Raw genomic sequence first — 23,624 nt, 5'->3', positions numbered from 1 at the left:
TACACCAAGATCCACCACCTGCACTCTGCTTGTACTGCTTTTCTTTGTTTTAATTAATTAATTTTATTTTTTTTAAACATTTATTTATTTTTGAGAGTCAGAGAGAGGCAGAGCATGAGCAGGGGAGGGGGAGAGAGAGGGAGATATAGAATCTGAAGCAGGCTCCAGGATCTAAGCTATTTGTTAGCACAGAGCCCGATGCAGGGCTCGAACTCATGAACTATGAGACCATTACCTGAGCTGAAGTCGGACGCTCAAATTACTGAGCCACCCAGGCACCCCTGCACTGCTTTTCTATAGCAAGTGTGCCTAATGACCAGCATAGCAGATGCCTCCCACAAAACACCAGCACAAAACCCTGCAGGAACTATGTCTACTGATCATAGAGTTCTGTAAAATTTCAGTTCTAGTGGAAATAGCATGAGGCCTCTTTTAACAAGGAGACCAGAGCACACTTAGTTAGAACTTGCCATACTGTGGCCAAGATCAAAACACTCCCTAGGGCAAGAAAGAGAAATTCTACATAGGACTTACCTGAGGGATACAACAGCCAAAACACAGCAGGTGAGTGCATACAGAGACACTTCCTGAGTGCCAGGACCTGGACATTATAACCTCTTCTTTATAAAGTTATTACTCTTAAGAACAGGAAAAATAACAGCCTTTCCTAACACAGAGAAGAAGACAGAGACCTAGACAAAATGCCAAGATGGAAAATTTCATCCCAAAAGAAAATGTCATCGCCAATAATCAAAACAGATATAATAAATATACCTGGTCCCGAATTTAAGCAATACCCATAAGGATACTCACTAGGCTTGAGAAAAGCATGGAAGACTTCAGGAAGACCCTTATTGCAAAGATAAAAGGTAAATAAATCAGTCCAAAATGAAAAAGGCAATAACTGAGATTAGAAACTGACTGAATGTAGGGGCACCTGGGGGGCTCAGTCGGTTAAGTGTCTGACTTTAGCTCAGGTCATGACCTCACGGTTGGTGACTTCGAGTCCCGCATTGGGCTCCATGCTGACAACTCAGAGCCTGGAGCCTGCTTTGGATTCTTTGTCTCCCTCCCTCTGCCCCTCCCCTTACTCAAAAATAAATAAAACATTAAAAAAATTAAAAAAAACAAACTGACTGAATGTAATGACCACAAAGATGAAAGAAGCAGAGGAACTGATAAGTGATATAGAAGAATTATGGAAAGTAATGAAGCCAAACAAAAAATAGGAAAAATTTGGATCATGAAAGTACACTTAGGGAAATCAGTGACTCCTTCAAACTTAATAACATTTGTATTACAGAAATCCCAGAAGAAAAGAGAGAAAAAAGCAGCTAAACAGTTTATTTGAGGTAATTATAACTAAAAACTTCCATAACCTCGTGAAGGAAACATATATCCAAATCTAGGAAGCACAAATAACTTCCATCCAGATCAACAAAAGCAGGCCAACACCAAGGCATACTATAGTTAAATTTTCAAAATATTGTGATACAGAAAGAAAAAAAAAAAACAAAGCAGCAAGACAAAAGAAGTCCCAAACAAGGTAAGGCCAATAGATTAACAGCAGATCTCTCCACAGAAACTTGGCAAGTCAGAAGGGAGTGGCATGATATATTCAAGGAGCTGAATGGGAAAAAATATGCAGCCAAGAATGCCCTATTCAGCAAGTCTATCATGCAAAATAAAAAAGAGAGATAAAGAGTTTCCCACACAAACAAAAACTAAAGGAATTTGTGACCACTAAACCAGCCCTGCAAGAATTTTTTTAAAAATATTTACTTATTTTTTGGGAGAGCACACAGAGGGACAGAAGACCTTAAGTGGGCTCTGCGCTGACAGGCTGACAGCATCAAGTCTGATGTGTGGCTCAAATTCATGAACCATGAGATCATGACCTGAGCCAAAGTCAGACACTCAACCAGCTGAGACACCCAGGTGCCCCAGCCCTGCAAGAAATATTAAAGGGGGGTCTTTGAGTGGGAAGGAAAGACAAAAAATGACAAAGACTAGAAAGGAACAAAGAAAATCCCCAGAAACAGTAAGACAACTAATAAAATGGCATGAAATACTTATAATCAGCAATTATATTGATGTAAATGATGAAATGTTCCAATCAAAAGACCCAGGGTGTCAGAATGGATAAAAAAAGACCCATCTATATGATGCCTACAATAAACTCATTTTAGATCTAATGATACCTGCAGATTGAAAGAGAGGGAATGGAGAAATATTTACCCTGAAAATTGATGTCAAAAGATAGCTGGAGTAGCAAAACTTATATCAGACAAATGAGATTTTAAACCAAAGACTGTAACAAGAGATAAAGGGGACTATCCAAAAAGAAGATATAACAATTGTAAATATTTATGTTCCTGACATGAAAACACCAAAATATATAAAACAAGTAATAGCAAGCATAAAGGAACTCACTGATAATAATCCAACAATAATAGTAGGGGGATTCAACACCGCACTTAGAGCAATGGACAGATAATCTAAGCAGAAAAGCAACAAGGAAATGATGGCTTTGAAAGACACGCTGGACTGCATTTACTCAACAGATATATTCATAGTATTTATTCCTAAAGCAGCAGAATACACTCTTCAAATGTACATGGGAGATTCTCCAGAATAGATCATATCCTACCTCACAAATCAGGCTTCAACAAATACAAAAAGATTGAGATCATACCATGCCCGCTTTATTTTCTTTAATTTTTAATGTTTATTTATTTTTGAGAGAGAGAGAGAGAGACAAAGTGTGAGTGGGGGAGGGGCAGAGAAAGGGAGACAGAATCCAAAGCAGCTACAGCCTCTGAGCTGTCAGCACATAGCCCGATGCAGGGCTCGCCCCCGTGAACTGTGAGATCATGGCCTGAGCCAAAGTCAGATACCTAACCAACTGAGTCACCCAGTGCCCCACCATGCATGCTTTATGACCACAATGCTAGGGAAATTGAAGTCAAACAGAAGGAAAAAAAATGGAAAGACCATATATACATGGAGGTTAAAAGAACATGCTTTGGGGTGCTGGGGTGGCTCAATTATTTAAGCATCTGCTTTTGCCTTAAGTCATGATTTCATGATTCATGAATTTTAGCCCCACATTGGGCTCTCTGCTGTCAGCAGAGCCTGCTTTGGATCCTATGTCCACTCTCTCTCTGCCTCTTCCCTGCTCATGCTCTTTCTCTCTCTCAAAAATAAATAAGAAAAATAATTTAAAAAAATTCTGCTAAAGAATGAATGGGTCAAGAAGAAAATGAAAGAAGAAATAAAAAAATAATTACATGAAACCAAATGAACATGAAAACACCACAGTCCAAAACAACTGAAAAGGAGCAAAATTGTTCCTAGGAGGGAATTGTACAGCATTATAGGTCTACTTCAAGAAGCAAGAAAAATCTCAAATAAACCTGCCTTACATTTCAAAGAGCTAAAAAAGAAAAACAAATGAGGTCTAAAGGCAGCAGAAAAATGGAAAAAAATAAAGATTAGAGCAGAAATAAATGAAATAGAAGCAAAACACATGGTAGAACCAATCAATAAAACTAAGAGCTGATTCTTCAGAAAAAAATAATAAAAGTGATAAACCTCTACACTGACTTATCAAAAAGAAAGATAAAGGACCCAAATAGATAAAATCACAAATGAGAAAGTACAAATAATAACCAACATGACAGAAATACCAACAAGTAAAAGAAAATATTATGAAAAATTATATGCCACCAAATCAGACAATCTGGAAGAATTCAATAAATTCTAGATATGTATAAACTACCAAAGTTGAAAAAAGAAGAAATAGAAAACTTGAATAGACTGATAACCAGCAAAGATAGTAAATCAGTAATCAAAATTCTCCCAAAAAACAAAAGTTCAGGGTTAGGTGGTTTCACAGGGTAATCCCACCAAACATTTAAGGAAAAGTTAATACTTTTTTTTTCAAAATAGTCCAAAAATAGAAATGGAAATAAAAATTTCAAACTCACTTCATAAGGCTCTTATTACCTTCATTCCAAAACCAGTGAAGTCTCCACTAACAGAGAGAACTAACTACAGGCCAATATCCCCGATTAACATGAAGGTAAAAATTCTCAAAAAAATACTAGCCAATTGAATCCAACAATATATTAAAAGAATCATTCACCGCTATCAAATGGGATTTACTCCTGGGCTCCAAGGTCGGTTCAATATTTGCAAATCAAACAACATGATATGCCACATTAATAAAAGAAACAATAAGAACCATATGTTCCTTTCAATAGATGCAGAAAAAGCCTTTGACAAAGTACAATACCCATTCATGATAAAAACTCTCAACAAAGTAGTTTGAAAGGGAACACACCTCAACATCATAAAGTCCATATACAAAACCCCTACAGATATCATCCTCGATGAGGAAAAATTGAGATGTTTTCCTCCACATTCAGGAGCAAGATAGGGTTGTCCACTCACCACTGGAAGTCCTAGTCACAGCAAACAGACAACAAAAAGAAATATAATGCATCCAAACTGGTAAGGAAGAAGCCAAACACTACTTATAGATGACATGGTACTCTATATAGAAAATGTTAAAGACTCTACCAAAAAAATTGCCAGAACTGATACATGAATTGAGTAAAGTTGCAGGATATAAAATCAACATACAGAAATCTGTTGCATACAGATATTGGTGTCACATACACCAGTAATGAAGCAGCAGAAAGAGACATCAAGGAATCGATCACTTTTACAATTGCACCAAAAACCATAAGATAGCTGGGAATAAACCTAACCAAAGAGGTAAAATATTTGTACACTGAAAACTATAAAACACTGATGAAAGAAGGTGAAGATGACACAAAAAATGGGAAAACACTCCATGCTCATGGATTGGAAGAACAAATATAATTAAAATATTTATATTACCCAAAGCAGTCTACACATTCAATTCAATCCCTATCAAAATACCACAAACATTTTTCACAGAACTCAAACAATCCTAAAATTTGTATGGAACCACAAAAAAAAAATAGCCAAAGCAACCTTCAAAAAGAAAAGCAAAGCTGGAGACATCACAATTCTGGACTTTAAGTTATATTACAAAACTGTAGTGATGAAAACCCTATGGTACTGGCACAGAAAAAGACACATAGATCAATGGAACAGAAGAGTTATCCCATAAATGGACACACAACTATCTAGTCAACTAATCTTCAGCAAAGCAAGAAAGAATATCCAATGGAAAAAAGACAGTCCCTGCAGCAAATGTTGATGGAAAAGCTGGGCAGCAACATGCAAAAGAATGAAACTGTACCACTTTTTTACACCATACAAAAAATAAATTCAAAATTGTTGAAAGACCTAAATGTGAGACAGAAAACCATCAAAATCCTAGAGGAGAACACAGGCAGCAACCTTTTTGACATTGGCTGTAGTAAGTTACTAGATATAGGTCTTGAGTTAAGGGAAACAAAACCAAACATGAACTATTGGGACTTCATCAAGATAAAAAGATTTTTCACAGTGAAGGAAATAATCAACAAATCTAAAAGAAAACTTTTGGAATGGGAGAAGATATTTGCAAATGGCATATCTGATAAAAGTTTAGTATCCAAAATATATATATAAATTATCAAACACACAAAAAACAAACAATCCAGTTAAGCAATAGGCAGAAGACTTGAGCAGACGTTTTGTTTTTTTTTCCAGAGAAGATATACAGATGGCTAACAGACATATGAAAAGATGCTCAATATCACTCATCATCAGGGAAATACAAATCAAAACTACAATGAGATATCACTTCACTCCAGTCAGAAAGGCTAAAATTAACAACTCAGGAAACAACAGACAGGTTTTGGCAAAGGTACAGAGAAAGGAAACTCTTTTACACTGCTTTTGGGAATGCAGGTGGTGCAGCCACTCTGGAAAATAGTATGGAGATTCCTCAAAAAGTTAAAAATAGAACTACCCTACAGTCCAGCAATTTCATTAGTAGCTATCTATCCAAAGGTTACAAGGATACTGATTCAAAGGGGGTACATGTATCCCAATGTTAAGCTGTATTATGAAAAATAGCAAAATTATGGAAAAAGTCCAAATGGATAAAGAACATGTAGTATATATACAACAGAATATTAATAAGCTATAAAATAGAATCAAATCTTGTCATTTGCAAAGATGTGGATGGAGCTAGCAAGTAGTAAGCTAAATGAAATAAGTCTGTCAGAGAAAGACAAGTACTATATGATTTCACTCATATGTGGAATTAATGAACCAAAACAAATGAATATGGTGGAGGGAAATACAGGCAAACTAGAATACAGACTAGTAACTTGGAAAACAAACTGAGAGTTGTTAGAGGGCAGGTGGGCTGGAAATTGCATTAAATGGGTGACAGGAATTAAGGAGGGCATTTGTTGTGATGAACACAGGGTGTTGTATGTCAGTCATGAATCACTAAATTCTACACCTGAAACTAATATTATATTGTATATTAACAAATTGGAATTTAATAAACAACTTGGAAAAAATAAAATGAATGATAGAGTGGGGTGGAGAGGAAGAGGTATAGAGATAGAGAATATGAATAGATATAATATACTGTCATCATGCCTGGCATTAGTAAGTTCCAAATGAGGATTAGGTATTTTCTTTCAGGAGGAAAGTTTTTATATTATCAAAAGCACTGGAATCAGAAGACATGAACCTGACTCATCACTTATTCACTTACTGGAAAGGGAATGATGGGAGTTAGCTAGTGTTTACTGACAATTAACCATGTGTCAGCTATTTCTCAATATACTAATTCAGAATATATTATTGATCAACTACTATGTGCTAGGATGCTATTATGTATGTTATGTCCTGATAATTAAATTAATAAAACAAAAATTCCTTTCATGTACTTATATTCTTGTTTATTCTTCATAAATTTCTGTAAGGTGTGTATTGTCATTTATGTTTCACAAATAAGCAAATATGGGGCACAAATGTTGTGTCATGAATGGTCTCTCCTGGGAAGCTTCTTCCCTGTTACCCTGAGTCTCCTCATCCACAATTAGAGACACCAGGCCACAGGGGTACTGTCCAGAGGGATCTCACAGACATAAGTGCCCAGTCCAAAAAGCTCCTTTGTCCTGTGGGTCTGATATTCTTCTCCACCTACAGACAAGTTGCCATGGTGCACTGGCAAACGATATCCTATAACAGCAAGCAGTCTGACCTAGGATGTGTTCTTCCTCTCTACAACTGAGAGGCTTCCTTTTTCAAGAGAAGCAACAGTTTCCTGGCCCAGAGAAATTCTTATACTCCTCAGGCAGCACCAGGAAAGAGTAGTGAGGGCCACAGTAGCACAAAATAAACCACATAGACCAAAGTCATACTATAAAACCATATAGACCAAAGTCATACTATAAAGATCATGAAAATCACATATATTCACAAAAGTAAGCCAAGACAGGTATGCTAAACCTAAACAAGTGATCATCTCCTAAAATAAAAGATTTAAATAGAACACTTGGTCTCTTAGCAATTATGAAAATATCCAAGAGATATTTTTTAATTTTTTTAATGTTTATTTATTTTTGAGACAGAGAGAGACAGAGCATGAACGGGGAAGGGTCAGAGAGAGGGAGACACAGAATCCGAAACGGGCTCCAGGCTCTGAGCTGTCAGCACAGAGCCCGACGCGGGGCTCGAATTCATGGACCGCGAGATCATGACCTGAGCTGAAGTCGGATGCTTAACCGACTGAGCCACCCAGGCGCCCCTCCTAGAGATATTTTTAAAAACATCTCTTATCATAACAAGAATTAGGAAAATTCCACGAATGAGAAAAGGCAATCAACTGACACCAACACTTAAATAAATCAGATGTTGGAATTATCTAACAAGTATTTTAAAGCAGTCACCATACAAATGCTTCAGTCAGCAATTACAAATTATCTTGCAATAAAATAATTATTAGAAAATATCAGCAAGAAATTACAAAATATTTTTCACATAGAAACTGTGAAAATAAAAAAAAGTTGAAATATAAATTAAAAACTCCCTGAATGGGCTAAATAGCATAGAGGAACTAACAGATGAAAGAATCACTGAACTTGAGTACAAAGCAATAGAATTTATGCAAATGAACAGGAAGGAAACAGACTGAAAATACAATGGACCTGTGGGAAAATAAAAAAAAATCATTAAACAATTATATTATCAGAGTCTCATGAAAATAAAAAGAAAATGATATATTTCTGAAAAAGTTTTCAAAGAAATAAAGACTGAAAACCACAAATTTGGTAAAAGACCTATAGATTCAAGAGGGTGAGCAAAACCCAAGTAGAATAAATTCAAATAAATGTATACCAGTAAGCATTAAAATGAAACTTCTGAAAACTAATGACAAAGGAGAAATCTTAGAAGTAGTCAGGAAAAAACATTACATTCTAAAGGCAACACCCATTGGAACGACCATGGATGGGTTTCTACTGAAGCCATGGAGACCAGAAGGAAGTGACCAACATTTTTCAAGTGATGAAAGAAAATAACTTACAAATGTAAATTCTATATCTATCAAAACTACCCTATGGGAATGAAGGGGAAAGAAAGACATTCTATGGCAAAGAAAAACTAAAAGAATTTGTTATTTAAAAGTGGAGAAAGCAAAGAAAACTAAATGGAAGTAATGTTTTGATACTTAGAATGGTAATTTTTTCCAGTTTTATTGTGAAATAATTCACATTCATCACTGTATATGTTTAAGGCATACAGTATGATGATGGTCTGATTTACATATATTGTGAAATATATGTAATATATATCCATCTTCTCATATACATACAATAAAAAGAAAAGAAGAAAAAGTCTCCCCTTGTGATGAGAACTGTTAGGATTTACTCTTTTAACAACATTCCTGTATATTATGTAGCAGGGCTAGTTATAGTCATCACATTGCACATTATGTCCCTAGCACTTATATATCTTACAACTGAAAGTTTGTACCATTTGATCACCTTTATTCACCCCCCCTCCCATCTTGACTCTGGTAACCATAAGTCTGATCTATTTTTCCATGAATTTTTGTTTTGTTTTAGATTCCACATGTAAGTGATATTATACAGGATTTTTCTTTCTCTGTCAGACTTGTTTCACTTAGCATAATGCCTTCAATGTCCATCCATGTTGTTGTAAATGGTAGGGTTTTCTCATTATTTATGGCTTAATAATATCTCATTATGTATGTATGTAATAATATATCATTATGTATGTATGTATTTCTCTCTCCCTGTGTGTGTGTGTGTGTGTGTGTGTGCGTGAACCACAACGTCTTTATTTATTCACTCATACATGAAGAGTTAAGTTGTTTTCACGTCTTGACTATTGTAAATAATGATGCTATGACCATGGGGGTGCAGATATCTTTTCAAGTTAGTGTTTTTTTTTCTTTTAACCTTTGGATATATTCCCAGAAATGGAATCGCTGAATTATATGGTTGTTCTGTTTTTAAATTTTTGAGGATCCTCTATAATGTTTTCCAATGGCTGTACCAATTTACAATTCCATCAAAGTTTCAGAAAGTTTATATATATATAAACTTTCTGAAACTTATACACACACACACACACATATATATATATATATATATATATATATATATATATAATGGCCTTTCTAACATGTGTAAGGTGATATTTTACTGTGGTTTTATCTGCATTTCCATGACTAGTGATGTTGATCATTTTTCATGTACCTGTTGGAATTTCTTCTTTGGGGAAATGTCTGTTCAATTTCTTTGCCCATTTTTTAATTGGACTATTTGTTATTATGCTATTGAGTTGTACGAATTTTCATATGTTTAGTATACTAATCCCTTATGAGATATATGATTTATAAATATATTTTTCCCATTCTGTAGGTTGTCTTTTCACTTTGTTGATGGTTTCTTTTGCTGTGCAGAGGCTTTTATGTTTGATATGGTCCCACTTGTTTATTTGTGGTGGTTGTTGCTTGTGCTTTAGGTGCAATATTAAACAAAATCACTACCAATACCCACATCATGACATTTTGTTCCTATGCTTTCTTCTAGATTATTTATGGCTTCAGATCTTACATTTAAGTCTTTTATTTATTTAAAGTTGATTTTTGTGAGTAGTTCAAGATATGGGTTGAGTTTAATTCTTATCAATGTAAATAATACAATTATCCCAGCATCATTTATTGAAGAGACTGTCTTTTCTCCATTGAGTACTCTTGTCCCCTTTGTCAAATATTAGTTGACTATATACTTGGGTTTATTTCTGGGATCTTGATTTTGTTCGATTGGTCTATGCGTCTGCATTTATGGCAGTACCATACTGTTTTGATGACTACAGATATATGGTATAGCTTGAAATCAAGAAGTGTGATTTGTTCTTTTTCAGTATTTCTTTGGCTATTTGGGGTCTTTTGTGGTTCAGTATAGAGGTTAGGAATGTTTTTTCTACTCATAAAAATGTCATAGGTATATTGAAATAAATTTCATTGAATCTATAGATAGCTTTTGGTAGTAGTGACATTTTAACAATATGAATTCTTCCATTTCATGAACATGAAATACCTTTCCATTTATTTATGTTTTCTTCAATTTCTTTCATCAGTGTTTTATAGTTTTCAGTGTAGAGATCTTTTCCTTCCTAAGTTAATCTATTCCTACTTATTGTTTTTGATGCTATTGTAAATGTACAGAAATGTTACTGATTTTGTATGTTAATTTGTATTCTGCAGCTACTGAATTCATTGATTACATCTAACAGGTTTTTGATTGAGTCTTTAGGATTTTCTAGGTATAAAAGCATGCCATTTGCTAATACAGACAATTTTACTTTTTTCCATATCTGATACATTTTATTTATTTCACTTGCTTAATTGCTCTAGCAAGGACTTCCAGTACTATGTTGAATATAAGTGATGAGAGTGGGCACCCTGATCTTACAGGAAAAGCTTTCATTCTTTCACCATTGAGTATATTAGCTGTTGGCTTATCATATTTGGCCTTTATTATATTGAGATGTGTTGCTTCTATGTCTAATTTGTTAGGAGTTTTTCAACACGAGTGGATGTTAAGATTTTGTTGAATGCTTTTTCTGAATCTACTGAGATTATCATATGATTATTTTCTTTCATTCTATTGTGATACATCACATTAACTGATTTGCATAAGTTAAATCATCCTTACATCACAAGGATAAATCTCACTTGATTATGGTGAATTATCCCTTTAATTTGCCCCTGAATTTGGTTTGTTAGTATTTTATTAACAATTTTTGCTTCCATATTCATCACGGTTATTGGCCTGTAGTTTTCTTTTTTAGTAGTAAACTTTTCTGGTTTTGGTATCAAGATAGTGTTGGCCTTGTAAATTAAGTTTGAGAGTATCCCTCCCCTCTGATTTTTTGGAAGAATTTGAAAAAGATTCGTGTTAATTCTTGAAATATTTGGTAAAATTCACCAGCGAAGTCATCTAATCCTTGGCTTTTCTTTATTGGGAGATGTTTTAAATTACTAATATAATCTCCTTTCTAATAATTGGTATATTCAGATTATTTATTTCTTCCTGATTCAGTTTTTGTAAATTATATGTTTCTAAGATTTTCCCCTTTTCTTCTAGGTTGTTCAGTTTGTTAGAATATAGTTTTTAATATAGCCTTAGCCTTTTATGATACATGGAATATTTGTGCCATCAATTTTAATGTCTGCTTTTTCATAGATAATTATGTTTGATTGGTGTCCTTTCTCATTTTTCCTTGATTATTTTAGCTAACAGTTTATAAATTTTATCTTTTCAAAAAAAAGAACACAACTCTTAGTTTAGTTAATCTTTCCTATTGTTTCTATTGTTCCTATTTCATTTACTTATTATCTAATATTTATCATTTCTTTTTTTTTCCTACTAGCTTTGGTGTCAGTTTGTTTTTACTTTTCTAGTTCCTTAAGCTATGAATTAGCTTGTTTATTTGGGATCTTTCTTGCTTCTTAATGTAGGCATTTATTGCTAAGAACTTCCTTCTTAGAATTGTTTCTGCTGTATCACTTAAGTTCCTGTATGTGGTGTTTCTATTTTCATTTGTCTCAAGAAATTTTTATTCCCTTTTATTTTGTTCTTTGATCCATTGGATGTTCAAGAAAGTGTGTTTTAATTTCCATGTATTCAAAATTTTCCAGTTTTTCTCTTGTTATTAGTTTCTAGTTTCATGTCATTGTGGTCAAATAAAATCTTTGGTATGATTTCAGACTTCTTGAATTTGCTAAGACTTGTTTTGTGGCCTAACATGTAGTCTATCTTAGAAAATATGCCATTTCCATCTGAGAAGAATGTGTATCTGCTGTTATTGGATAGAATGTTCTACATACATCCATTAAGTCATTTGGTCTATAGTGTTGTTCAAATTCACTGTTCCCTTATTGATACTCTGTCTGGATCTATTGAGTGTTGAGAGTAGAGAATTAAGTCCCCATCTATTATTGTATTACTGTTTATTTCTCCTTTTAGCTCTGTTAGTTTTTGCTTTAGCACTTAGGTGCTCCAAAGTTGGGCACATAAATATTTGCAATTGGTATATTTTCTTGATGTTTTGACTCCTTTATCAATATATAATTACCTTTTTTTGTCTCTTTAACACTTTCATTTTCTTTATTATTTTTAAATGTTTACTTTGAGAGAGAGGGAGAGGGAGAGAGCACAAGAAGGGGGTAGAGGCACAGAGAAAGGAAAGAATCCTAAGCAGGATCTGCACTGTCAGCATGGAGCCCAATGTGGTGCTCAATCTTACCAACCATGAGATCATGACCTGAGATGAAATCAAGAGTCAGACTCTTAACCGAAGGAGCCATCCAGTTGTCCCATCTCTTTAACAGTTTTAAGGTGTATTTTGTCTGATATAAGTATAGTTACACCTTGTTTTGTTGTTGTTGTTTGTTTGTTTGCTTTTACCATTTGTTTGAATGTCTTGTTCCATCCCTTCACTCTCAGTCCATATCTATATTTAAGGCTAAAGTGAGCTCTTTGTAGGCAGAATATTGTAGGATCTTGCTTTTTTATCTATTTACACCATCTATATTTTTTGATTAGAGGGTTTAATCCATTGATATTTAAATAATTATTGATAAGCAAATACTTACTATTGCCACTTTGTTAATTGTTCTCTGGTCATTTTCTAAGTCCATTGCTCCTGTGCCTTAACCTTCTATCCTTTGTGTTTTAATGTGTTTTAGTATCAGTGTTGCTTGATGTTTTTATTATGTTATTTTGTGTAATTATTACAATACTTTCCCCTTTTGTCACCATGAGGCTTACATAAAATATCTTAAATTTTTGACACCTTATTTTAAACTGATAACTTCAATAGAATTCATATACTTTACACTCTTACTTCTTCTCTCTCACACATTTTAGGTATTGCTATTACAATTTAAAGATCTTCCTCAATTGACAATGTGGTTACATCCCAATAAATGAATCATCATTTGAAAATGTTATAGTTGAGAATGCATTTAATACTCCTACTGAAAATCATAGCCTAGTCTAGCCTACCTTATATGGTTCCAAGAATGCGTACACTAGCCTAGAGTTGGGCAAAATGATCTTAAACCAAGCATATTTTGTAATAAAGTATTGAATATCTCATGTAATTTATTTAATACTGTACTGAGAGATAAAAAAAAGAGTAATTTTATGGACATGGATTGCTGTAAGTGTATTGATGCTTTAACCTCGCAATCATGTGGCTCAGTGGGAGCTGCAGCTCACTGCTGCTGACCAGCATCATGGGAGAGTATTGTCTCATATATCACTATCCAAAGAAAAAAGCAAAATTCAAAATTCAAATGAAAGTTTTTACTGAATGTACATCACTTTAACACCATAACATTGAAAATGTATATGTCAACCATTGTAAGTAGGGGACTGTCTGTACATGTTTTATATATATATATATATATATATATATATATATAGTGTAATTGATAGCAGATTATTGTATTTATAGTTATATATCTATATATCTATATCTATATCTATATCCATATCCATATCCATATCTAATCTATATATATAGATATAGATATATTTCTTTTAAACTAGAGTTGTGAAAAATGCACCAATATTACCATATTGCAGAACTTAACTATGACTATATATTTGCCATTACCAGTGAAATTTATGTTACAAAATGATAAAATCTTGATACTGGTAGGGAGTGTTAACTTACATGTGTATATAATAATACCCAGAATGATCTCTTTCTTACTGGTCTATACAACAATCAAGATACAATCCCGCGCAAATTAGTTTACCCACAGGAAGTCAAGAAAAGACAAACAGAGGAAAAAGAAAAATAAAATTTAAAAAGTAATAAAATGGCAGACTTAAGCTCTAAAATATCAATCATTACCTTATATATAAATGGTCTAATACAACAATTAAAAGCAGACATTTGCATACCAGATGAAAATAAACACTATCAAATTTTCCTCAATAACTTATTGAATAAATGAATGAGTCATTTTCAGGAAATTAAAAAAGAACAAGGTATCATGCAAAAATTATACAAAGAATCTTCTTTCCTAATTAGGAGGCAAAGGCAATTCTCTCAAATGATTAGTGTACCCCAAATGTTTGCTATTAACCAGTTTTTTGTGTTTTTTAAAATTTTTTCAATATATGAAGTTTATTGTCAAATTGGTTTCCATACAACACCCAGTGCCCATCCTAAAAGGTGCCCTCCTCAATACCCATCACCCACCCTCCCCTCCCTCCCAGCCCCCCATCAACCCTCAGTTTGTTCTCAGTTTTTAACAGTCTCTTATGCTTTGGCTCTCTCCCACTCTAACCTCTTTTTTTTTTCCCTTCCCCTCCCCCATGGGTTTCTGTTAAGTTTCTCAGGATCCACATAAGAGTGAAAACATATTGTATCTGTCTTTCTCTGTATGGCTTATTTCACTTAGCATCACACTCTCCAGTTCCATCCATGTTGCTACAAAGAGCCATATTTCATTATTTCTCATTGCCACGTAGTACTCCATTGTGTATATAAACCACAATTTCTTTATCCATTCATCAGTTGATGGACATTTAGGCTCTTTCCATAATTTGGCTATTGTTGAGAGTGCTGCTATAAACATTGGGGTACCAGTGCCCCTATGCATCAGCACTCCTGTATCCCTTGGGCAATTCCTAGCAGTGCTATTGCTGGGTCATAGGGTAGGTCTATTTTTAATTTTCTGAGGAACCTCCACACTGTTTTCCAGAGTGGCTGCGCCAATTTGCATTCCCACCAACAGTGCAAGAGGGTACTCATTTCTCCGCATCCTCTCCAGCATCTATGGTCTTCTGATTTGTTCATTTTGGCCACTCTGACTGGCGTGAGGTGATATCTGAGTGTGGTTTTGATTTATATTTCCCTGATGAGGAGCGACGTTGAGCATCTTTTCATGTGCCTGTTGGCCATCCGGATGTCTTCTTTAGAGAAGTGTCTATTCATGTTTTCTGCCCACTTCTTCACTGGGTTATTTGTTTTTCAGGTGTGGAGTTTGGTGAGCTCTTTGTAGATTTTGGATACTAGCCCTTTGTCTGATATGTCATTTGCAAATATCTTTTCCCATTCCGTTGGTTGCCTTTTAGTTTTGTTGGTTGTTTCCTTTGCTGTGCAGAAGATTTTGATCTTCATAAGGTCCCAGTAGTTCATTTTTGCTTTTAATTCCCCTGCCTTTGGGGATGTGTCAAGTAAGAGATTGCTACGGCTGAGGTCAGAGAGGTCTTTTCCTGCTGTCTCCTCTAGCGTTTTCATGGTTTCCTGTCTCACATTCAGGTCCTTTATCCATTTTGAGTTCATTTTTGTGAATGGTGTGAGAAAGTGGTCTAGTTTCAATCTTCTGCATGTTGCTGTCCAGTTCTCCCAGCACCATTTGTTAAAGAGACTGTCTTTTTTCCATTGGATGTTCTTTCTTGCTTTGTCAAAAATTAGCTGGCCATACGTTTGTGGGTCTAGTTCTGGGGTTTCTATTCTATTCCATTGGTCTATGTGTCTGTTTTTGTGCCAATACCATGCTGTCTTGATGATGACAGCTTTGTAGTAGAGGCTGAAGTCTGGGATTGTGATGCCTCCTGCTTTGGTCTTCTTCTTCAAAATTACTTTGGCTATTCGGGGTCTTTTCTGGTTCCATAGGAATTTTAGGATTGCTTGTTCTAGTTTCGAGAAGAATGCTGGTGCAATTTTGATTGGGATTGCATTGAATGTGTAGATAGCTTTGGGTAGTGTTGCATTTTGACAATATTTATTCTTCCAATCCATGAGCACGGAATGTTTTTCCATTTCTTTATATCTTCTTCAGTTTCCCTCATCAGCTTTCCATAGTTTTCAGCATACAGATCCTTTACATCTTTGGTTAGATTTATTCCTAGGTATTTCATGCTTCTTGGTGCAATTGTGAATGGGATTAGTTTCTTTATTTGTCTTTCTGTTGCTTCATTGTTAGTGTATAAGAATGCAATTGATTTCTGTACATTGATTTTGTATCCTGAAACTTTGCTAAATTCATGTATCAGTTCTAGCAGACTTCTGGTGGAGTCTATCGGATTTTCCATGTATAGTATCATGTCATCTGCAAAAAGTGAAAGCTTGACTTCATTTTTGCCAATTTTGATGCCTTTGATTTCCTTTTGTTGTCTGATTGCTGATGCTAGCACTTCCAACACTATGTTAAACACCAGCGGTGAGAATGGACATCCCTGTCGTGTTCCTGATCTCAGGGAAAAAGCTCTCAGTTTTTCCCCATTGAGGATGATGTTAGCTGTGGGCTTTTCATAAATGGCTTTTATGATCTTTAAGTATGTTCCTTCTATCCCGACTTTCTCAAGGGTTTTTATTAAGAAAGGGTGCTGGATTTCGTGAAAGGCCTTTTCTGCATCAATGGACAGGATCATATGGTTCTTCTCTTTTCTTTTATTAATGTGATGTATCACATTGATTGATTTGAGAAAGTTGAACCAGCCCTGCATCCCAGGAATGAATCCCACTTGATCATGGTGAATCATTCTTTTTATATGCTGTTGAATTCGATTTGCTAGTATCTTATTGAGAATTTTTGCATCCATATTCATCAGGGATATTGGCCTGTAGTTCTCTTTTTTTACTGGGTCTCTGTCTGGTTTAGGAATCAAAGTAATACTGGCTTCATAGAATGAGTCTGGAAGTTTTCCTTCCCTTTCTATTTTTTGGAATAGCTTGAGAAGGATAGGTATTATCTCTGCTTTACACGTCTGGTAGAACTCCCCTGGGAAGCCATCTGGTCCTGGACTCTTATTTGTTGGGAGATTTTTGATGACTGATTCAATTTGTTCGCTGGTTATGGGTCTGTTCAAGCTTTCTATTTCCTCCTGATTGAGTTTTGGAAACATATGGGTGTTTAGGAATTTGTCTATTTCTTCCAAGTTGTCCAGTTTGTTGGCATATAATTTTTCATAGTATTTCCTGATAATTGCTTGTATCTCTGAGGGATTGGTTGTAATAATTCTATTTTCATTCATGATTTTATCTATTTGGGTCCTCTCCCTTTTCTTTTTGAGAAGCCTGGCTAGAGGTTTATCAATTTGGTTTATTTTTCGAAAAAACAACTCTTGGTATCGTTGATCTGCTCTACAGTTCTTTTAGATTCTATATTGTTTATTTCTGTTCTGATCTTTATTTCTCTTCTTCTGCTGGGTTTAGGCTGTCTTTGCTGTTCTGCTCCTATTTCCTTTAGGTGTGCTGTTAGATTTTGTATTTGGGATTTTTCTTGTTTCTGGAGATAAGCCTGGATTGCAATGTATTTTCCTCTCAGGACTGCTTTCGCTGCATCCCAAAGCATCTGGATTGTTGTATTTTCATTTTCATTTGTTTCCATATATTTTTAAATTTCTTCTCTAATTGCCTGGTTGACCCACTCATTCGTGAGTAGGGTGTTCTTTAACCTCCATGCTTTTGGAGGTTTTCCAGACTTTTTCCTGTGGTTGATTTCAAGCTTCATAACATTGTGGTCTGAGAGTATGCACGGTATGATTTCAATTCTTGTATACTTATGAAAGGCTGTTTTGTGACCCAGTATGTGATCTATCTTGGAGAATGTTCCATGTGCACTCAAGAAGAAATTATATTCTGTTGCTTTGGATGCAGAGTTCTCTATATATCTTTCAAGTCCATCTGATCCAATGTATCATTCAGGGTCCTTGTTTCTTTATTGACCATGTGTCTAGATGATCTATCCATTTCTGCAAGTAGAGTGTTAAAGTCCCCTGCATTTACCACATTCTTATCCATAAGGTTGCTTTTGTTTGTGATGAATTGTTTTATATATTTGGGGGCTCTTGTATTTGGTGCATAGACATTTATAATTGTTAGCTCTTTCTGGTGGATAAACCCTGTGATTATTGTATAATGCCCTTTTTCATCTCTTGTTACAGCCTTTAATTTAAAGTATAGTTTGTCTGATATAAGTATGGCTACTCCAGCGTTCTTTTGACTTCCAGTGGCATGGTAAATAGTTCTCCATCCCCTCACTCTTAATCTGAAAGTGTCCTCAGGTCTGAAATGAGTCTCTTGTAGAGAGCAAATAGATGGGTCTTTTTTTTTTTTTTATCCATTCTGATACCCTATGTCTTTTGGTTGGCACATTTAGTCCATTTACATTCAGTGTTATTATAGAAAGATATGGGTTTAGAGTCATTGTGATGTCCGTAGGTTTCATGTTTGTAGCAATGTCTCTGGTACTTTGTCTCACAGGATCCCCCTTAGGATCTCTTGTATCGCTGGTTTAGTTCACCAGTTTTATAATTAGAAGAACATTGTTGTTCTTAATTAATTTTACTCAGCTAACATAATTCTTATTCAAATTTTGGTGCTGATAGTGCTATAAGACTATTTATTATAAATAAAATATTAACTTATAAACATAAAAGGATATGTAACCCCAAATCACAATAAAAATTGGTTTATCTTAGAAATGCAATATATCTTAATTTTTGGAATTTATTAATATATACAAATTAACATGTCAAAGAGAAAATAGATGAAATTGTCAACAGATGTTGATAAAATGAAACAAAATTCAAAGCCATTTGATTTTTAAAGTCATATATATTATATAAAATATTTAAAAACTCTATATTCTGCTATTTGTTTACTCAGGTTCCTTACACTAGTAAAGAATAAACAATGAATAGATGAGTAAAGAAAGCAATTTGAAATATTACACAAAATTCTAAATGCAAATAAACAATAAGCACAAAAAAGTTGTTTTTACCCCATCAAATAGAAAAAAAATTAAATAAAAAAGGATATGCCATAAAGTTCTCCTTAATTAGTAATTTAATATTACAAAGGAAAGCATAAAATTAATAGATGGTAGATACATGCATTGTTCATATGTGGTATGGCTTTTAGGATATAAGAATTCCATGCACTATTGATAATAAATATAATTATAATGTAAATTAGCAAAAAAAATTCAGAAGTGTTCTGCTTATGTATTTCAAGAATTTCTGAATAGTATTCATTATTTTGCCTGGTAATTATACTTCTAGAAATGTGTCCTGAGGAAATACTGTTGATTTTCTGTACTGATTTATTTACAATGATGTTTAAAATCCATATGAATGAACTTTAAATCTAAATAAAAGTAATTATAAAAACAAGGCTAATTAGGAAATTAGCTGCTTATCCAAAAGTTATAGCCCATTTTCTCACTTACTAATAGATAATTGATTTAATTCTGGGTTGTAAAGTGAACATCCTCAAGAACTGATTCTTGATTGGTCTTATTTAATTATGGTAATCCCATTCCCATTTGCCAGGTACTCATTTCCTAGCCTCTCTTGCAGTTTAGAGATATAGCATCCAATTCTCGCCAATAAGATATAAAGAAAATTTGCTCGGTTGCTTCTAGGAAGATAGATTTTCCCTAATAAAAGTCAAGGTGTTTTGTCCTTGTCTCTTCTTCCTGACTTTCACTTTGGTGTGGAGATATGATGGTTTGAGTTATGGCAACCAAGAGGCCAAAAGCATGAGGAGAAAACAAGGTACACAAGATGAAGAGTAAAAAAAAAGTCTGTGTCCTTGGCAACATTGTTGGTCTGCTCAATCAAGCACATTCTCTTGACCTTTAGACTTCATTACATAAATAAATGTGTTTATGGTTCAAGTCACTGCTAAGTTTTATGTTACTTCTAGCTGACCATATCCTGAGTCATAGATAAACTAATTTCTCCACAGCAAATCTGAGGCTCAAACCCTTGTTTATGTGGCTCATGATTATTTTTACTGAACTATTTTGACTTTGAGCAAGTCGTGCATTCTCTCTGAGTCTTAGTTTCCTCATGTAAAATGGGGTTCATAATACCTCCTTGGTGTGACCGAGGGCCAAATTAGGTAATACACATGAAAGCTGTTTACAAGGTACAGACTACTATACAAGTACAATCTGTTTATATATAAAGCTTTTCAGGAGCACAACATTGCAATTCCTTCATTTTCTCTGAGCTTTCTAGTGGTGCTGAAATAGACACATGCGCATTTCATCATTGGTCATGTTTTAAGAGTTTGGTAATGGAAGTTTGATAGAAAGACTCATTTTTCTCCCTTGGAGAAGTTCAATATGTAAATATGCAAATGTGGATGGCTTTAAACATAATGGCAATGTACATGATAGAAACATTTGTAAGAGACTGTTCTTAATGGGAGTGCCAGGACTTTTTAATCAAGATCAGTGTATAATTGAAAATAGATTCTGTCAAGCCAAGCAGCTTGGCCCATCAGGTCCATCCCAATGGCCAGCATGATCTAACCTCTGATAACCTTTCCTGGGTCCTGGGAAGTCTTAACCATGTGGACACTCATCTGTGATACCAAATATTATGTGTAAAGAGTTAAAGTTAGAGTTTGTACTTGCATCTGTTGGTATCTCTTGGACTCAGTCTCTTCATTTGTGAAATACAGATATAGGAAGGTGGACTAAATAATTGTGATATTTTACTTTACTTAGAGGATCATGTTACTCTTCTACTCAAAACCCTCCAAAGGGTTCCTGGTGCACTGAGGGAAAAAAATATGAAGATTTCTTATCATAGACTTCAAGACTCCACAGAGTTTGGCCTATACCCCTTCTATGACCTCATTGTGTACCACTCTCTATTTCACTTACCATACATCAGCTGCCCTAACCTTTTTCTTCCTTGAACATGCATAATACATTTCCACCTTGGGACTCTACTACCTATATTCTGTCCTCAGAAGGCACCTCCTTAGAGTTCCTTTGCTACTTGATCTGAAGTAGCTCTATAGCAGATCAGACCTGATATCTGACTCTTGAACCCCAAGTGGGTGAGCCTGAGCCCTACTTTAATTGGCAGATTTCCCTAATTGCCTCTGCACCCCACATCTCCTCTTGATATATGTCATTATATTGTGGAAACCTCCCTTGGCCCTGATCCTGTCAGGTGGAATTTTGTTGGCATTGCCACTGCTATTATCATAATCTTTGGACTGTATGTTTTGCCCACTAAACTGTATTAGCCACAGGTAGGGCTGACTCTCCTAATCTTGGACCCACTCAGTTGCCAGGCTTGTTCCTAGAATGTGACAGAAATAAGTATCCTGATCAGAGGGGCTTACTTTGGAGAGTTCTTGTCCAGGTCCACACAGTTGGCAGGTGACACACTGTCCCCATTGGTCCCAGTACTCATTTTCTTGGCAATCCATTGTGGGAAGGCTATGGGTACATAACACAAATACTGGGGAGCTAGTGAAAAGGTATCAAAATGTAAGTAGTGGCTTCCATTTTACTTGATTTATGGGTCCTCTTAACATAGTCTCTGGCTCTGAGTTACAGGGTTGAGGAAGCCAATCCAAAATAGCTAATGCTAATGTGCCAGGAAATCTTTTAAATACTTTACATTTAATATTTCATTCAATATTTTACACCAGCATATCAGAGATTATCATTAGCCCCAATTTGCGTATGAGGAAACAGAGGCACAGAGGCCAAGAAATTCACCAAAGTTCACAGAATTAGTTGCTGTACCACTTGCTGACCTGGAAAGAGAATAAAGCAAGGAGCTAACTTCTTCCTGGATGAGTAAAGGATAACCACAGTTTCTCACATGTGAATAGCTATTAGCAGCTTATAAAACAGTTTCACATCCTTTATTATTTGATCCACACAATAACCATGTGAAGTAAACAATATAGAGATTATTGTCATTGTTTTGTGGATAAGAAAGCTGAAACATGGCCCTCTTTTGCCAAAACTGTCTTGAGTATCTTTGAGGTCCCTAGATGTTATTGCTTCTGTCCTAGGAGAAGATGACCCACCATGAAGAAATGTCCTGATATACTAAGGTGTAGACAAGGAGGAATACTATTCAGATAATAGTTTTTAGAATAAAGATGACATAGGGCAGTATCTTTAGCACAGGTTTGAGAATTGAGAGATAGACATTTTAATCCTGGCTATAGGGTAACCAGTCATCCAGAACTAAGGGGTTTTCCCAGTATATGGGGTTTTCATTGTTAAAACTGGGACAGTTTAAGGCAAACTGGGATGGTGGGTTAACTTACCTAACATTTCTTTCAACCTATGACCTTGGATGAATCACTTTATTTTTTCTGGCCATAGTTATTTAGCCTGAAAAAAAGATAACAGTGCATTCCTCACCTACCTTATATAGCTCTTGAGAAGATTAAATGAGCTAAGGTTCATCAAAGCATTCTGAAGGCTTTGAAAAGCTCTACAAAGTAAGACAGAGGTAAGTATGCAGAGGAACAGTTTTCTACAAAGATGAATTATAATGAGGGGGACTCAAATAATGGATACACATGGTTTGCACTGTTAAAAGATAAAGGTGGAGTGAGATTCTTTTGCTAACTCCTTAACCTCATAAAGTACTGAAAGTACTGAAAGTCCTAAGGATGTACATCAGAAGATAGGAAAGTGAATGTGAACTTTGAGAGGGCATCAATCTTCCTCTCAAAAGTCGCCAGTGGTGATAGGGCAAGTCATCCTGGCTGGCATTCTTGCTTGAATGCATCTTTTCCCACCATCACCTGGGCCATTCTTCCTCATTCCTTCATTCAGAAGTAAGTGGGCTACAAAATTCATTTTTGTACAAGCTAAAAACACTCCCTCTTGTGTTGTTTCAATTACTGGCCCATAGTATCAGCCTCAATAAGCATGCTCCCCTCCCTACCTACCCTTCTTAGTAAGGACAAAAACAAAAACCATCAGTGGTAGCATAGCCCTTATGACAAGGGAATTAAGTGTCATGGCCACAGGGCCAGCATACTGCTCTGAACAACTACCCTGTATCCTTTTCTTGCCCACAAAAACAAACAAACAAACAAACAAACAAAAACATTGGCAGAAGCCAAAGAACAGCCCTGCCCTTGAAATGAGCTCTTGACATAGGTATATGAATCTCCACAGCACCTGCTTCTGGTGTCTGAAACACTCTATTCTGTTTGACTTAGGAGCCTCATTTATCTAATAAATGTCATTTGTCATGTGTCTTAACATGTTTCTCTAACACTGACTTTGAAACCTATGTTTAGTCAAGGCAGGCTTATTACCAAATCCTCATAGC

The 23,624-nt window shown here is 35.1% G+C and overlaps 1 protein-coding gene across 3 annotated transcripts in view; it reads right to left on the bottom strand.

Moving 5' to 3' along the window:
* Positions 1-21,744, bottom strand: part of EDA2R (ectodysplasin A2 receptor) — a 35,241-nt gene extending 13,497 nt beyond the window's left edge. For all 3 annotated transcript variants that reach the window (XM_047092589.1, XM_047092590.1, XM_047092591.1), the window contains exon 1: positions 21,658-21,744. In XM_047092589.1, the coding sequence (XP_046948545.1) occupies positions 21,658-21,744 (87 nt within the window). The remainder of the gene's footprint in view (positions 1-21,657) is intronic.
* Between the last annotated feature and the right edge of the window lie 1,880 nt (positions 21,745-23,624).

This window comes from Lynx rufus, unplaced genomic scaffold (assembly GCF_022079265.1).
Source record: "Lynx rufus isolate CCGP_SWC_20201006 ecotype Redwood Valley unplaced genomic scaffold, mLynRuf1.p SCAF_30, whole genome shotgun sequence".
Lineage (NCBI taxonomy): Eukaryota > Metazoa > Chordata > Mammalia > Carnivora > Felidae > Lynx > Lynx rufus.
The sequence above is the reverse complement of the archived record's forward strand: the minus strand, read 5'-3'. Positions and strand labels throughout refer to the sequence as shown.